This window comes from Micropterus dolomieu, linkage group LG23 (genome assembly GCF_021292245.1).
Source record: "Micropterus dolomieu isolate WLL.071019.BEF.003 ecotype Adirondacks linkage group LG23, ASM2129224v1, whole genome shotgun sequence".
Classification (NCBI taxonomy): Eukaryota; Metazoa; Chordata; class Actinopteri; order Centrarchiformes; family Centrarchidae; genus Micropterus; species Micropterus dolomieu.
The window spans coordinates 19,620,307-19,638,698 of record NC_060172.1 but is presented as its reverse complement, the minus strand read 5'-3'; the positions used below and the strand labels follow the sequence as shown (position 1 = coordinate 19,638,698).

General features: G+C 39.7%; 1 protein-coding gene across 1 annotated transcript; it reads right to left on the bottom strand.

Annotated features, from left to right (window-relative positions):
• Positions 1–297: 297 nt before the first annotated feature.
• On the bottom strand, positions 298–14,634 carry uspl1 (ubiquitin specific peptidase like 1). The gene is made up of 9 exons (XM_046039694.1): positions 14,467–14,634; positions 13,163–13,319; positions 12,274–12,396; positions 11,215–12,157; positions 9,757–9,867; positions 7,265–7,394; positions 5,166–5,291; positions 3,260–3,420; positions 298–2,523 (listed from the first exon to the last, which is right to left on the bottom strand). Exons 2-9 carry the CDS (start codon positions 13,286–13,288, stop codon positions 704–706), a joined length of 3,540 nt encoding a protein of 1,179 aa, XP_045895650.1. The 5' UTR covers positions 13,289–13,319; positions 14,467–14,634; the 3' UTR covers positions 298–703.
• Positions 14,635–18,392: the final 3,758 nt, after the last annotated feature.

Genomic DNA, 18,392 nt, shown 5'->3' with positions numbered 1-18,392 from the left:
AAGTGTTTGATTTTGCCAGGAGAGTCAGGGGTTTTGTGAATATAGTTTAAAGACTGGGTTTTGTGTTTCAAGTTTTGAGAATATGGGTTTCAAGAAATGTCTTAGCAATTGTGAAAAACTGTAAGTTAAAGTTAATCTACTAACTATATGTGCAAAACTGTGGCTAATAAATGATACTTGAATGAATTCAAACAAGTATTTACAGTGAGTTTAATATTTAAAAAAAAAAACTGAAAATAAAAGTCTAGCACACATGTTTCTTAAATTTCAGAATAATTCTGACATTTTGTACAACACTAGAGTCATCTAAAGTATTTATTAAATGACATGAAAAAAATTTTATATGGAGAACTTTCAAGTCATTTGTCAAAACAACAAAACAGAGCAAACCAACAGCTTTGACTGTAAACATCATGGTCTTCATACAACCCGGTTACACACAATACATACGCTACAAAGTGCCAAACTTTGCCAAACTCAACCTGAAGGTTCAACATACATACACACAAACTTAATTAACCCACCTAAATTAATAGCAACATTTGCTTAACGCACATTTGATAACTTTAAACTTGCACCTTCATGTGGATTAGGACTGTGGATTGTGAAACAAGTTAATTTTGCATAATTCTCTTGTGATACCAGTGTCGAGGTTAATTGTTATCTGTGCTTGGAGCTTGCAGACAACATCCACCCCCGCGGCTTAAACGAACAGATCAAGTGCACTGAGTGCCTCGGTCTCCATGTCAGTCTGTCTCTGGGCCACAGCCTGCGAGAGAAAGTCATCCAGGAAGTTGTCGGTGTTGGGTTCGTTCATACAAGTGTTCACCTGTGACATTGCACCAGCAGCGTTGACCCCAGAGTCCAACTGGTCTACCCCATCTCGCCCTTTGGCGAGCATCTCAAGGAAGCCAGTGCTGTCCGGTGAGAGGTTGCTGGCTGTGGTTGCTGGCGAGAGTAGGTCTGAAAGGAAGTCATCGCAGACGGAGCCGTCAAATGTACTTGAGGTAACTGTGTTTGGAGAGCAAAGGGCAGTGCTGTCCGGTCGGAGGCTGGCTCCCCCCTGATGACGCAACATTTCATTCAGCTTAGCGAGCTTCTTCTTCTTTGCCTTCAGTTTCTTTATCAGCTTGTACCGGAGGGCTTCAGTATCGCTGAGACCCGGAGGAACCTTTGAGGACTGGCTGCTATGTTTCTTTGAGGAGGATATTATTTCAGGGAGCACCTTTGCTCCAGGCGTAGGAAGTGATGACACCACTGTACAGTTTGTTAGTGATTTCAGGTGTTCGGGGGTTATAGGTTGAAACAGATATGATGTGCCTTTGGGAAGTGCAGCTGATGGGAGCGGACTCGGGGTATTTGAGCTCTTTGCACCGAATGCGCCGTACATTTCTGCAGCTTTTAGTGGCAGACCCTCACTCTCCTCTGTCTTGAGCTGTGGTTTAGGGAGGAGTCCACCAGGAATCTGCTGTCTTCTCACAAGGTTGGGGGTAGAGTGAATGGGAGGAGTGGGCTTTACTTTTGTGACCGGGATGGGGTCAGGTTTTACGACCGAATTGTGAACCTGGTGTAGTGGGTGTTTGCTGAGCAGGAAGGACCAGCGGGCATTCTGATCTAGTGTTGGCGGCACTGTGGGAGTTTTCTGACTATTGGACAGAGGTGAAGTGTCTGTAGAAGACACACAGGGTGCTTGTTTTGTAGTTACAGACGTGTTAACATGAGCAGCAGCACCCACAGGTTTGTTATTGATCACTACAGAGGGCTCTGAAGACGCAGGTGGTGAAATATGTGGAGCTGCTTTGGACAAGGATGCCTTTTTACCTGCTTGTCTGCTAACAACATTGCCTCTGCCAGTTCCTCTCCCTCGTCCTCTCCTGGCACCAGGCACGAATGTAGGATCGCTAGACGAGCCACCCTCAGATTCGCATGAGCTGGAGGCGGTGGGGAGCTCAACGTCAGGGCCGTGAGACATTTCACTAGCTATTGCAGTGGAGGAGCTGTCCGGTGTAGGGTCGAGTACTTTATTCCTGCTGGGAACGCTCAAATCTTGCTCGTCTTGCAAAGCTTGTTCGTTGTCATTTAAAGGATGCATTTCGGAATCAGCTTTCAACTCCACCAGTGTGAGTGTAATGATGTCATCATGGCTGAGGCCCTCGAAGGTGTCAAGCAGTGTTGTGGAGCCCATCGATGCATCAACACCAGCTGTGACTGTTGTGTCCATGATGTTGCTGCTGTCTTCAGATGCTGAAAGTGCGCAGACGATGTCCGTGTCATTGGGAGACAAAAGAGACTGATCTGGAGTGCAAGGTACAAGTTCATCTGCCATCAAGTCTTTGTCCCCTAGACTGGGCTTCATCTCATTTTTAGATGTGGGAGATTGAGCAAATGTGCTGGACGGAGCACAGGGCTCTTTATCCTCCTGCACCTCCCAGAAGACAACGTGCATCTCCTGAGCAGGGACCAGGAGCTTTCGATGGCTCTTACAGTGGGGATGCTGTAAGTCGTCATATTCCAGCCATGAGCCTGTAAGGTACAAGTACGACAATAACGGAGTCACAACAAAAAACAGCATGTGCAGCATAAATGTTTATACAGATATGTGTTATGATTAGATTCTGAGGACTAGCTACATAACCAGGGTAGAGGAGTTATCGATTCACCCATAATTATGACCTAAATGATTTTATTTGACAAACAGCATGACGATAGTAATACGACAACTTTATTTAACCAAGACAGTGCCTCACTGAGACTCTCTTTTACAGGGGCATCTTTGCAAAGACAGCAGCAGGACATAAAAAAAGAGCATAAAAAATGCAACACATAATGTGGACTAATAAAATAGAATGTGGAAATGTCTAAACAAATACTGGTAAAACTGCAGCAGACAAGCCACAGATAAATTCTTTAAGTGACAATGAAACAAGCCCTAAATGGCTTCAGTCTTCTGGAGTTTAACATTGCATGAGTTGTCCAGCAGAATGTGCTGTTGGCAAAAACTACAACGTAGAGGAACGGAAATATCCACCTTCAGGTGACTCAATTATGAACTGTGCGTTTGTGGTTAAACACCAAGTGCAAATAGAAAGGTTAATAAAGAGAAGTAAAAAAAGAAGCTCTTGGAAATTTGATTTCAATTATCTATGTAAAAATATTCCCACAGCAGCACACCTGGCTGCCATCGCAAGCTATTGTTAACAGGACATGCTGGGGAAAAAAGGGAATAAAACTGTAACAGAATCAGTCTTAAGATACCTACCATCAGAATTACAAACCCAGGTGACAAAGTGCTTCAGCTGATGGATGTACTGTATGACAGTGGTGATCGAGTAACGTTTCCCATTGAAGGTGAAGGTGTAGAGTCTGACGTCATTGTCAGGAAGCCCCTCTACAAAGTGCAGCTGAAACACTGGAGGCACTCTAAACAAAACACAAAGCAGTTTTGTTAAATGGATAAAAACCATAACGTGAAAGCCTAGGTAGGACTTTCTGTAAAACAATCTAAAACCCGGTTTCTGAGGCTAGAGCGGGCGTTTTCTTGTTCTCACTCCTGCAAATATACAGACGTATTATTATTAAAACATGTGTTCTATTATAAGATGGTTACGTTTAATATTTAATCGGAAGTTGCAATTTAGAGATAAATGTGTAATTTTGCAGACGATTTAAGTGGTGAGTAATAATGAATTGGTCATTTTATTCGCCTCAGCAATATAATACAGTCGCTTTAACAGATAATTTAGCATCTGTAGGCAGACAATTAAAATTAATTAGATAATGTGTGGTGTAGCTGCAGAGGCACACAGTTTCTTACCATGTCCTGTAGAGAAGTTGTTTGTTATTCTAACAACCTAACCTGCAGATTTCTGCTGCACTTGTATTTTTATATCAGACAACTGACTTCTCTGGATCTCTATCTGGAGACTATGAGAAATTCACTTTGCCCATATATAATCATCAATTATTCAATAACTAATACTGTATGTTAAATGGACATCCTTTGTTGACATAGTAATTAATTTTTCCTCTGTGTTTCAACAACTGCAGTATAATTATTTCCTACGAGTAGGTGTAAGTACTTTGCAAATGGTTTTCCGTTTTGAAGTGAATTCCAACTAAAAATCACACCGTTAAGTGGTTATAGTGGTCATAATTTTCAATTGTACTGTTGCATCACACACACACACACACACACACGTGAACATTTATCTTAATCATTAATCAAAAGTGAATTCCAAAAAGGCTAGCCATCGTAAAGCCACTGTTATTATACACCATTTTTCAAACTAAAAGGTAAATCGGTATTTTCTGCTAAGCAGGCTAGGAGTAAGGGGGTGTCTGTTTTAGCGGCCATGTTTTTATTATTTGTAGTAATTTAGCTTGTATCTCATTTCGCCATTTTAATTATACTTTCCATCTTAAGTGTCACTCACTAATTGAACCTGCCTCCTTCAGTTTTCTTCACACTCAAAGCCAATGTCTGCTGCAAACATGTTAGTGTGCCCCGCTTCTTCACATCTCTCCCTGTATGTATGATCCGGTTTCTTTCTCCATCAGTAGTAGGCTACATTGTATAAGGTCGCCGACTTTCTTCCACCCGCAGCGGTGCCACATGTTGTGGAGGCGTGTTGACTACGTAGCCTATCAAAACAAAACCAACATGGTAGCTAACGAATAACATCTGACTGGTGTGTTCACTGTCACTTTACCCGGTCCGCTCTTGTAAAATATCCACCGTGTTGCTACTTGTAACGTAATCACTCCGTGTTTCTCTGATAATTGCTACAATGTGTCGCCTAACCAGGGCGGCCCGCCGAAGTAAAGTGAATGTATGGGAAACACTGACTGAACCGTTGTTTTTTTTCCTTTTCACAAGCCAGGTCTTTAACAGTGTCGACCAGCACTGTCTCTCCCTCCTGTTGAGACTTTGTGAGTAGACTACTTCGTGCAGACGCAGAGGGAGGAGCTGGGCTGTGCAGTGAGGGAGAGAGATGAGCAAATGCTGGCAGGACTTTACGGGAACATATATAACTCAAAATCAAACTATATCGGTATAAACGGTATTGTCTGATTTTATATCTTTTGAAAAATATCAGTATAACTCTTATACCAATATACTGTCCAGCCCTACTAAAAAGTAGACACATGAACAGTTGAATTCTTACCTCTCCAGCACCATAGTTCGTCTCTGATTTGTCTTGCAGCACACATTGCACGGAGCCAAGTGGACCGCACGAAGTGGGTGCCAGTCAGGCAAAATATTTGTGAAGGTGGGGAGAGTTTTCATAACCCTGAAAGGTACAGCATGAAATACATTTAGGATTTTTACAGTTTCACAAAAGACTGGCAAGAAGTGAGAAAGAGTATGTGTGAATGTGTATCACAGACTGTAATTAGGGCTGTTTGGAATTGGCTCTATATAAATTAAATAGTTGGCATTTAATAACATGTTGTGGTCAACTGTTCCCAATAGACATAAGATTGAGTTATCTACATAAGATCAAGATAAACAATGTACCTCCAAAACCATCTGTCCCAGCCATCCACCAAGCTAGTGCTGAAACCTTTAGCCCCTTTATTAGTTAGTTGATTAACAGAAAATTATACCACAATTTTGGAGAGGAACTGACTGAATTTCTCCTGGCCGATTCCGATTTCTCAAAAGGTGTGACCTGCTAATTATGATTTTCTTTCTTTCTAAGAACTATAATATACATACAAACATTTTATAACTTTTGTTTAATGGAAAACTATTCCTTTCTTTATTACAATCCCCATTAGCACCAGCATAAACTATTCTTTCTGGGATCGTTTCAATTGCATGTTCATAATAAAATGTTGACTAACAAACAGCTTTTAAATTTTCTCCAAAACAGCAACAGTTACATGACCTTCTCTCCCTCAAACACATCTCAAAATAAAAAAGTGCTCCAGGTTAGGCTGCTGGACGGAGCTTTTTTGTACAAATAAAATCCAACTGAAAATAAGTTGCCACAGAATGACAGTGGGGACATGGGGGGGGGGGGTATATATATTTGAAAGAATACATTACCCTATTTCTCTCACCATTTTAATTCTACTTAATTCTCCACCTTATTTTAGTGTGCACAAACTGCTTTAATCTGCTCACCTTGCTTTTCCCAACAGTCACACACACGTACACCTGTCTCTCTCTCTATCGGTCTGCTCTGTTCACTTTGTCAGCAGATTTATAAAGTCACCCAAAAACAACGTCTTTCTCTCTCCGTTTCTATGGCAAATATACGTTGGCAACGGCTAACAAACCTGTGTGGTCGTGGTGCGGAGGTTTACAAATTGTGAGCTTTGGTCTTCCCTGGAGAAGAAAGTCCGTACCGACATGCTTTAGCGCGTGTCGCTGTGACAACAGTCTGTTCCTGACTGTGCTGCTGTGTGAATGACGTGAAACATTGTGCAGTGCAGCATGCGTGTAAATGTGACCGGCACCGGTCACGTCTGATTTAGTTGAAAACCCAGTTTCCAGTCACCAGCTGATTGACCGGTGCATCTGTATTGTAAATTGTTTGTAGTAAACACTCACTTGCTTAGGATTTGCTTTTCTCTCTTTTTTTTATATAATTGTAAATTAACTCAACAAATAAATCGATTAATTGTTAAAATCAATTAACTGAAAGAATAAATATTTGTAAAAATAATTTGTTACTTGCTGCCCTACACTTCAGTCTACCAAAACCTTTAAGTTTGCACCACCACAATGTTAGTTCTAAATCTAAAGTTACCAAACCTGGCAATGCACTATTATCCTGAAGAGAATATTTCTACTACTACACTAGAGACAAATGCTGTTCTTGCAGTTCTGTGCTGGTCCCACATGGTGTTACAGGACACTTTTTTTTTCTCCAAACATGTTGCTAATAACCAAAACATGTGTGAGAACTGAGAGTTTTAAGCCATTCAATCAACAATCCACTGTTCACAATCACTGTGGATAAATGAGCCCATGTGATCAGAGGTTATTACTTATTAGAGGACTTTATACCAATTTGACTTCAATGATTCATTCATTTGTATATTTTATATATTATATATCTTTTACCGCTCCAAACCAAACTCAGGCACATTTGGGACCTCATTGCTATAATAATTGCTATAGTGAGCGATGCATTTGTTCCCAGCATGATTACTTTGACCACAATTACTTTATGTGCTTTAAATCTACAGCAAGTTTGAAAAAGACTAAATGCTTTAGTGGATCCAGTAAAAAACATAGTATTTCATCACCTACCTTTCTGTCGTGGCAACCTGACATTCACTGCATTTGAACTCCCAGTGAAATGTCGACTGGAAGAGTGGCTCCACCCATGAGTCCATTGTAAGCAGAAGCGGCATGGCAAAAACCGGAGTTTCCCTCTTACCTGGAAAGCACAAACATGCAGCAGTTAGAGCATCGTCACGGGTACGAGTGCCGACAGAAGACTCTACACTCTCCATTTCCAGGTCATTTTAAGAACTAAAGGTGTGGATGAGATAAGGAAAAGCAGATTGTATAGCACATTTTAAACAAGGCAAGCCTTTAGATACAATTAAAAAGAGTTACATGTAAAATAAAAACAAGATAAAACAGGAGTGTGAAAGATATAGTGCCCTTTAAGATATTAATCCTAAAAATAAGTGGCATGTATGTCTGTATCTAAAGTGTATCTGCATTGCTTTCCCCCTCACTATGCCTGCCTCCCCTTTGTATATGCAGTATGCAAAGAGTTACAACCACTAAGCAAGTTATCCCACTTTGTTATAATGTAAACATTTGGCTGCAACAAGCTGAGCAAAATCCAAGGTTTGCATGTTCAAACACGTCGCTTTTTGTTATTATCAGGTGATAATGGATGCTTTGAAATTTCAAGATTTACTCTTGCCTTGGATACTAAACAGGGATTAATGACTCAGTACAAGAGCAAGTGAGACACCAAATATCTAAAGCACAATAGACAAAAAATAGCAAAAAAACTAAAACAAAATTAAGCAATTTTGCAGTTTGGAAATCTTACAAGGAGCCCTAGATACATTGTGTAAATGCTATGTGAATACATTTTGCAGAAGCAACTTACTAAAACAAGACAGACTAACTTATATACTTCATTTTGTATTCTGTTTGGCAAAAAAAGAGCATATGAAATCTAATATACATGAACAGAAGGCTTGAGGGGCCATGGGAGCATTGTGTTGTTGAGTTTGAAAAGCATCCGCTCAGACATTCTCCCTTGCTCACAGTAGCTTGGCACAATTTGCATATTGTTCCTGATCACTGAACACTGGTTTCCTATCAGTGTTGGTGGCTTCAGAAATATGGTTTAAAGAAACATTTTTATTTCTTTATATTTATCTACTTCTCTACAGCTGTCCCACCTCAAAGGGAAAGCACATGTTCATGAAACTGACTTGAAGAATTTACAAATTTTAATATAAACCTCTGTTGTTTTATAAATGTATTTAAATGTGGGATCAACTGGCAAAAAAAAGACGTGGTGCACGACAACTTAAATTTCTCACCTTTCTTGTCACATGTTACAGAAATGTGCTCACTGTTAAACCTCAAGAATGACACATTTTCATTCAGTAGGCCTTTCTAAATTGTTTTAGTGCTTTCCGCACAACTAGTTCATTTGCTCTGGTCCGAATCAGTGGATAAGTTTGTGAACTTGGGAGAGTTTTCCCCTCGTTTCGCTTTCTTTTCACACAGAGAAAAACCCATGTGAACCAAAATGCATCACTATAAACCACGTGAGAGCGTTCAATCTGCTTATTGATCAAATGTGTCTGGGGCGGGAGCATGAAAGTAACTAAACAAACAGGGTCCAGTTTTCTAGACCAGTGTATATTTCTGTGTGAGAAACAGTTCAGTTATCAGTCAGAATTGTTTACCATTTGCTCATAACCGTGGTAATGATCTGGCCAATATACCAGGCAAAACTATACCAGTAGAATGCACTTCAAGGAAAGGTCTTCAAAATACTGCTTCAGATTTTGCAAAGAATATGTGCCGCCTTCACATGCTTGAGCAGAACAAGGCAGCTAATGTTCAGCATATACAAAGGTAAGCTAACCGTCAACATGTTAAACCGAAGATGTGTCTCATAAGTGTGATATGTTAATGCTAGTTGGGTCGGATCGAGGTCAGATCACAGTTCCACCACAAGACAAATGCTCTGTGCGGTTGGGTTGGTCTGCACCAGGGTTTGATTGGCAGCTTTCACATCAGCCCAAACAACCGGTACTAACCAGGAAAACGCACATCATCTCCTGATGCCAACACTCGAATTTGGTCACACCACTTTTAGGCAGCCATTAGCCTGAATTGGTACTAACATTGAAAACATGCAGGGTCCCTGCATGCAACCAAATCCAAAATAATTTAATGTTTCTCATACTCTACTTCATTCTCCACCTTATTTAAGTGTTTACTCACTAATTGAATGTGCTCCCTTTTTCCACCCACAATTCCGTTTTCAGCTGCAGGTGTGCCGCATGTGGAGGAGACTGTTTAATGACGTAGCCTATCAAAATGAAACCAACGTGGCAGCTAACAAATGACATTGCACTGGGGTGTTCACTGTCACTTTACCTGGTCCGTGCTTGTAAAATATCCACTGTGTCTGCGTCACGTAACGTAATAGATAACAACTCTGTGTGCGTCTTTGCAAAATGCTAAAAATATGTAAAGTAAAGTCTGTATGTGGACACTGGCAGCTAACAAATGTCTTCAGTGATTGAACTTACCCAGTTTGCAATGCAGCTTGGTCTTAAGTAGTTTGAAGATTGACATCCTAAGACTCTGTAGATCTGCATTGGCCTTTTGCAACACAAGTTTTGGCACCCTTGCCACACCATCTAAAAAGAAACAACTTTAATTAAGTGAATTGCACATAGAAGCATTGCATTATATTACAAAAATTAACTTCAAACGCTTTTTAGACAATGTGGTTGTAGACTTTCTTTGATGCAGTACTTAATTTACAGTCAAATGGCAGTACTATATTTGTGCTAGTCCAAAAAATATCTCGACTTAGGGTCAGTTCACCCAAATCACAAACAAACAAAACATTTTTAATTAACACTTGTGGTATCAAGCAATGCAGACCGTTTGTTTTTCAGCTTCTGATGTATCCACCTCACACATCTGCCACCATCCTAATGCAATGGAGGAAAGTCGCATTCCTGCTGTGTTTTACGAATGTAACATTTGAATGTTTTTAACAGCACAAAGATTAATTTCCATTCCCCTACAATTTATTGAGGTGGCAGAAGAAATCTAAAGTATGGATATCTAAGATATATAAGTCCTGGCCCTGTTCTCTTAACATATCCAGACTTTCATGCCAATATCAGGCTACAGTCATCATGTTAATTCTCATCCAGTGAATTTGGTTCTTCTAAAGCAGTTTGACGATTGATTTCTTCATCCTGGATGAAGTTACCTTGGGTAAATCTGCGCTCTTATTTTGAAATAAAGGCTAAATGAGCAGAGAGCTGAAACAATGATCAGCATTCATTTGACTGGCTGAGCACTCATGTGATTGCAGTTCCATGGAAGTAAGCCTCCCAATATGCACTGGTGCAATAAAGTCATGACATCAGGTCTCATGTTATTCATGTTTCTGCATTGTTACTGGTGTTATTTTGTTCTACATTGTGCTCCACAATGTTTCCACATTTCAGTGGTTGTTATATAATTTAGTATGAGTGCATATGGTTACAGCATGAGTGATGCTGTGTTCAAGAAACTGCATATTTGGTGTTTGGTACACTTTTTTAAATTTTATTTTGTTTCTTACTGTAGCTGATTAACTTATTCCAATTTAAAATAATGTATTCATCGTGACCCAGCTATGTAAATAAACCTGTACTTTTGCAGGTTTGGGTTTAACTTGTTGCTAAGACACTAGCGCCAGATACACTTTTATCCAGACTTCAACAACAATCAAATCAAGCCAACTCAGTTATCCACGTACAAAGAACAGGGCCCTGGGCCTGCATGGCTTCATACCACTAGAGGTCCAGAAAGTGCGAAAACACAAGACTCAGCTCTTAATTGACATTAGCAGTTTAAGATTTCTGTTCAACTTTCTGCTGATTGTGGTATTTTTATTCTGGAGTAATGCATCTACACACAGTTTAAAAATCTGTTGAAATGACTCAAAAGTCTCAGGTATACTGCAGGCTACCTGATTAACTTACCTCTGCCTGTTTGCTGGTGGACTTGAATGGCAGCACAAATGTCTTCATATCCTCTCATCAGCCGCCAGACAGACGACCGCTGAGGCTCATATTTAGGTTTACACTTTCTCAAGCTCTTAAAGTTTACCAAAGCAACAAGCAGCGAGTCCAGCCAACACAGGCTGTCACTGTTCCTCCAGAAAAGCTGATTCGGAACATGCACAAGCTCATCTGACTCCACGGACAAATCCTGAGTTTCGGATTTAATGCTTCTTACATCCTTACATGTGGTGATGTCTGCAGTCGGTGGTTTCTGTTCCGGCCTTGCTGGCTGCTCATTGTGCTGAGGCGATGGAGCAATGACTTCAGTTGAATGGATATCATCATGTGTGATAAAGGACTGATTGGAGTCCGGAATGCAGGGTCTGTTCAGCACCTCAGGAGGACTCTTCACCTGCCTATCGCCATCCTCTGTACCACAGTGAAGAGAGAGTGCAGGCTCATCCGTGTCAGCGGTCAACAAGGCTTCTGATGAGCACTGCAGGTGTCCAGCTGAAGCTGCATATGTAGTGCGAGCAAAACCATCTGTACAAGAGGCATTCTCTGGTTCCTTGTCCAGGATATAATCCTCATCTTGTAGTGATTCCCATCCTGTTGTCCCTGCAACTGGAGAATCCCTGCTGTATCCATTTACCTTTTCACCATCTGTCTTTGGTGCTGCACATTGGCCATTACAGATAACGTTTGCTGCACCATACTCCACTGGGCCGATAAGTGTGTCAGTAATACTTGGTGGCCAAAGACTGTCAAGTTCACTTGATCGCAGACGTTTGTGCACGGGTTTAATCAACTCTTCTTTTTCCAGTGACAAGGCATTTTTTCTTTTGTTCCCAACAGTGGGCTCCACGGGATCCAAGCTAGCCAAAACATCCTCCAAGGGCCGACTGACCAGAGGGAAAAGACACTATGTGGGAATGGAATACGGAAAGGTTAACAAGACATCTAGCAAAAAAAAAAAGAAAATAAATGAAACACGGCTGTTCAGTTGGATGTGTGTGTAACAGCAGTGCTGGCACTTACCTGTGAGTTTGTGCAGAGGGTGATCGACTCCTGGAGGTTGATGCGGTAAGAGCGCAGAGCATAGGTCAAGCCCTTCGAAGTACACCAGGGACAATACTCCAGTGAAGCAGCTCTTTCCTGAACCTTTAAAAAGATTTTTCAAATAGTTGAAAGAACATGCAAAACTGGACAATATTTGTCTCCTACACACATCTTTTTTTTTTTTTTTTATACCAACTTCACTGCCATTTTTCAGCATCTCTTTCATCTCTCCACTACTACCAGCAGCTTTCATTATTATATTCTTCCAATCCATTTAAATAATTGTCTGTACATGCATTTCAGTAACACATGAAAATTAGGAAGGTTTACTTGATTTACCTTTCAGAAGTGAAGCAGACAAGTAAGAACTGCTGAAAGTAATTGTCGGGTTTTATTGTACGTTCTATTTTTTTTTACTTTCGCCTCAGATTTTTGCTCATCAATATCAGTACGAGTGACAGTTTGGTGAGGCTGAATGGCAAACATGAAGTGGAATTTTACCAGAATCCGTAGATGGCAACTAATAATAATAATAATAAATTTTATTTATAATGCACTTTACATTTCAGGGAAATCTCAAAGTGCTAGACATACATATAAACGTACATGAAACTTAAAAGTATGCAGTAATAGTCAACCATTGTTTTCTTTCAAAAATATATGCTTGTAAAGAAGAAATTGGTGGTACACAGTTTCTCATACAACATTACAGTTGGTAAGTTTCAAGCTTACCAAAAACTTTCGCCTTTTACTACCAAAGATTTCCATTTGTGTTTTGTTTTCTTCTGTTTAATTTGGATTGATTTTCAAATTCAATTCAGCTTTGCGCAAGTGACAACAGTGAGAGGAAAACTAGAGCTCTACTGACTTTTCCCAAATACCCCGCCAGCGGTGAGGCCAAAGCCCCCAAACCAGTATCTTCACCAGTCAATGGCAATCCACCGCCGCTCTTCTGGTCCATAGCTGTCCGGTGCCATTCAAAAAATATTACCATGTCACTGCAACCTGGCTCACCTCCAAAGAAGCTGAGGAGAAAAATACAGCACCGCATAGGGCATGTTACTCAATGCCTACAAGTCATGAATGTACAAGGAAATGCAAGTTTTTCTATTTGTTTATAAAGTGATTATAGTTATATGGTGTTATTATTGTTATACTGTAGAGAAAAATGCAGCTGAATGACACCACTTCGTACAAACTGTACCCCACTGTCCCTTAAACACGTTCTGAAATCTACAGCATAACCCAGTGTATTTTTCTATTTCATTCATTCAAATTCCATCTAAAACAAGATGTTACTGGTTAAGTTAACACATGTATGAGACTGTACTCACTGCATTATGGAATTATACATGACTTTTCTTTGTTTAGATATCGGCAATATATATTGGCCATCTGCCGCACTAAATATCGGCATCAGGAAATGAAAAACCCATATTGGTCGCCCACTAAATCACAATATAAAATTATGTATATCATGAATGATACAAAATTGTATTTATACTATTCATGTCTACTCCACGTTTGAATATTAGTCCAAATGGGTATAATCATGAGTTTTTAAGAGTATGTGTAGTTTGTGTGTCCTTTTACATTGAAGGTTTTTGTCAAATATCAGAAGTAACCCAGGACCCAAGCTGTTTCACTGTCCCTCTACACAAAACTAGCCTAAAGACAGATGTTTGCAGGGACACGCGTGGTACCACCAGGGCAGCAGCAGTAAAATCTGCCACCGATGCTGAAACACAGAAGTCTAAGCATTTAACTATTAAAACAGCACTCAAAAAAGTTCATAACACATACGTAGCAGGATTTGCGTTACACTGGCACGTAAAGGCCAATTTTAAAGCTGGTAACGTTAAACACAGTGAATTGGCATCTCCTAAGGCAAATTAATCAGATACACTAAACTTCAACTCCACTTAATCTCAAATCGGGAACAAAATGATGTAAGGTTTCTCATTAGCTTGATAATACATTAAGACTATAATAACTTTAAAAGATTCAAACTTTCTGTTGAGATAAACTACATTTACAAGCCTAACCGCACTAACGTTAAATGAACACTTTCATTCCCTGCACCTGGCGGTTAGCATGCTAACATATTAGCAGGCAGTCATTTCAGTCGCTACAGTCTCATTTTCAGTTTTCGTGAATAAAACGTATACGTACCGACACCAAATTTAAATTAAATTAGATAATACGATGCTGATCGACAAAATCCATCCACAACGAGCTGTATTTAGTAATCCCTGCCTGCGGAGAAAGTCCATGTGCATCCCTCTGCCAGTTCGTGTCACAAACGTTCGTTTTCCGCTCGCCGGCGGTTGTGCAGCGGCCTTTGTCGTCCCCTTCTGACAGACAATGGTTCCGCTGGCCCCCACCTGGTAGTTCAAGGCAACTGCAGTATCCTGTGCTCAAGTTATTGTTCATGTCGGGACTGAATTTGTATGGCACTGCCATGGCACTGCCCATGAAACCAGTACTAACCGGTGCTACTGCGAGAACATGAGCACGAACGTGTTGAAAGATATGTTTTATTTAATCGCGTTATTTATAATCATTATTATAATTATTACTTAATTGTTATAGACGTAATTAATTATTACTATTTCTTGTATTCAAATGCTTAATTTTTAAAAGCGAAATATAAACGTTGCATACCATATTTTCAAAGTGGAATACATAAACAGATTGAAAGAAGGCTAAAATAGACAATAAATAAACATGTTTATTTGCAATTCCAATTTTCAATATAATTTAATTCTACTTTATCTCATTATTTTTATGATTATTATTATTAGTACTTTATTAGATGATAATGTATCCCACATTAATAATGGCATTACACAAGTTACAAGGCACCATGGTGCGTTTAAACCAGTCTGAGTTCATCAGACCCATCAGAACTGTTCTATGAACTGATTTAGACTATTTAAAACTGATATGAGACAGAAAACCAAGCAACCTTTCACATTTGTGAAGCTGTCAAAAAAAACCCAAAGATTGATAGTCAGAATTTAACTGATTAGCATTATTTTCTATTTAGCTATTTTAGATATACTTGCAGCAGTCCCCAGAGATAGCCTACGTCTATTTTGAAATATGAGCCTGTATAAATGTCTCCCACATTCAGTAGTTTGCTTATCTGTTGTTTTTTTTGTTTGTTTTTTAATAAGGCTGACTATTTCTTTATTTGTATGTGTAGACCTACTGTATGTGGCTACTTGAGAAGTAGAAGGGTGGAATTGGTTGGGGGTGGGACGGGGGTACATATGTCCCTCACTGTGGTCCTATAATACAGCCCAGCACCTCACACTTGCTCTTGTACCCCCCCCAAACACACACACATTCACAGATGTGCACACACAAATCTCCCTCCACCAAATCCCGCCTCTTGTATGTGCCCTCCTCCCTTAAGCCCCCCCCCACTCCAGTATGTGCTGCTCTCCTGTCCTCTATTTTCTTCTTGATGACAAAATGAATTTGCATATTTTTCCCAGGGAGCGCTCATTAGAATGCATAAACCGGCCGCCTCCTAGCCTCATGAGCAGGCTATAGCTTTCTGCCGTGGCATCTCCTGATGCAAAATGAGATACAGACAGGCAGCATCACAGGCAGACATGTGGCCAGAGTCTGGGTTGTGATTGGCATTTGGAATCAGTTCACCCTTCCCATTCTTAATTCAAGGATAAGAATAAACTCTGTGTCAGCCATTTTTCTTTGTTTCTGTATTAGCTGCTAAGCAGGAGAATATATTTATTAGATTTCCATATTAACTGCATTTGGAAAAAATTAATGATTTCTTAAGCACGTGTGCTTGTAAGATTTATCTTCAGTGGACATATATTTTGCAAATCATAATGAATATGGACATACTCTTTATTTTAGCACCCCCCCCCCCACCACATTTAAACACACAGACCACATTTAAACATTTAAACACACAGATAAGCCTTTCAAGTCAGATAAGTTCATAACCTCAGCTTTGGGCAAAGTAAGAAGTCATCTTGAGGAAGGCCCCTTTCACAGTCTAAAATAACTGCCCTAAATTTTTCTCAGACTGGTCAACACAATGGACACCCACTATGTTTCTGTCTGTAAGTTTTGTCTATGGTGGCGCTAGAGCTCAGGTCACAGGTCACATAAATCTTTATTCTACCTAGGACTACTGGAAATGTGAATCTGCAGAAACATCCTTCTGTAATACGTAGTCTAAGTTATAACCCTTAGTTATGTCCAATTATACTAGAGCACAGCAGGTTTAGTGTAGGTAGCCTATATGTTATAAGTCAGGAGATACCATAAAGACAGTTTATAGGAGATACACTCATTACATCCATCTTTAGCTTTGTCTGATGGTGGCGCTAGAGCAAGGTCACAGGGTCATCAAACTCATTACAGTGGGTTTCTTTGACTAGCATGAATGCGCATAGCACATGTCATGCCCATGTAACCTTAACTTTCAAGATCTGTTGTTGATCACACAGACAAATAAATATACTAATTACATGACCCCTTGACATCTCTTGACAAAGCTAATGAGCTGAATTGTTCACCTGTGTAACAGCAGGACAACAAAATGTGGTTTTAGAGTGTTATTGAATCAGATCAGATACACATGAAAGGAAAAAAGGTGATAAAACTGGGAAAACTGTGTGTGATTAGCTATATTATATATTCTGTATGGTAATCTGTATGAAATTGAAAAACAACAATATTGTTAGTCTAAGTACAATATGAGCTACTAATCTGGACCAATACAACTTGTGTTTCAATAATAATATCTATGAGCTGCTGTAAAACCCCTGATCTGTTTGTACAATGGCTGGCAACAGTGGGTTGCATTAAAATGATGGATGGATGTCCTTTTCCAGTTTAAGTGTATTGTAACTAACTATTAACAATTTAATTGCACAGATTAATGTGTCTGGGTTTGGGAGTGTAAAACCCCTACAATATAATTATATATATATATATATATATATACACACATATACATACACACACACACACACACACACACACACACACACACACACGGGACCTGCAATTAGCAAACATGTTTTAATATAATATTGTAAATCAACAGGCCTACAAGCAATTCTTATTGAAAAAATATTTCTTGTAGGTGTAATTATTGCCAAATTCCCTTGTCCTACCTATAAACTACTTTATCCACTAACTTTGGCTTGAACTGAACAGTAGCTCCTTCATCTCCTTAAGTCTGTGTTATAATGGGGGATGAGCATAGTATCATCTTTCAATTAGCTACTGCATATTAAACCTATAAAAATGAGGCAAAAAAATGTATATTATGCTAAGAAAAATAAAAAAAGATAAATCTCGAGGTCTATACCTATTTAATGTTTTTACCATGATTTAATGTGTGTTGCTATTCTAATTTGAATAGGGACCACGTGCTTATAGGTAAACACAGCTATAGCACTGAATGAGAGCCTGTTTAAAAAATGATTATTATGTATACTTGTCGAAAAAGACTAAGAAAACACTGTGTGGTATAGTCAGCCTACCGATCCTTTCTCAATACTCATCTAAAAATGACAATCAGTCATTAAAAGGCAGACTATTAACCCAATTGTCATTGTGTTTTCATTCTAACTCCGAGACTAATCCTTTTAAAATGTCCTATGTAGTGCGTAAGTAACACGCCTGGCACGAGCAAGCGCTTCTTCTGTCTTTTAGGCGTGATTACGCGATGTTCTCCATATGCATTTTCAAAGTCATAATTTGCAAATAAGCTTACGTGTATTGAGGAGATTGTACAATGGAGTAGGTTGAGGACGAGGGGGACAGCCCATCCAACACAATCGCACACCGTTTTTACAGCTGTCTCGTTCGCGGAGTGCGAGCGCTCCACGTTGTCTCATTCATTTAACGTGCCTACTGTACACTGTGCTCAACGTAGTGAATTCAATACTATGGCAAACACACTACACTACTACCAGCTCCAGCATGCTCGGACAGAAATATTTTTGTATCCACGCGCTTCGGAAAACTTCGGTGACGTTTCACAAAAGGCAGCCAATGGGACCTCGTCTTCTATTAGGACAATGAAAAGCCTCCGTCCAATCGGA

Excerpts from the sequence above, each read along its gene's own strand:
- uspl1 (XM_046039694.1), bottom strand. The coding sequence starts at position 13,288 with ATGGTAATATTTTTTGAATGGCACCGGACAGCTATGGACCAGAAGAGC. Across the intron at positions 12,397-13,162 it reads TGGCGGGGTATTTGGGAAAA|GTTCAGGAAAGAGCTGCTTC; the intron begins GTCAGTAGAGCT and ends ATCTTTTTAAAG. Across the intron at positions 2,524-3,259 it reads CTGGGTTTGTAATTCTGATG|GCTCATGGCTGGAATATGAC; the intron begins GTAGGTATCTTA and ends TGTACCTTACAG.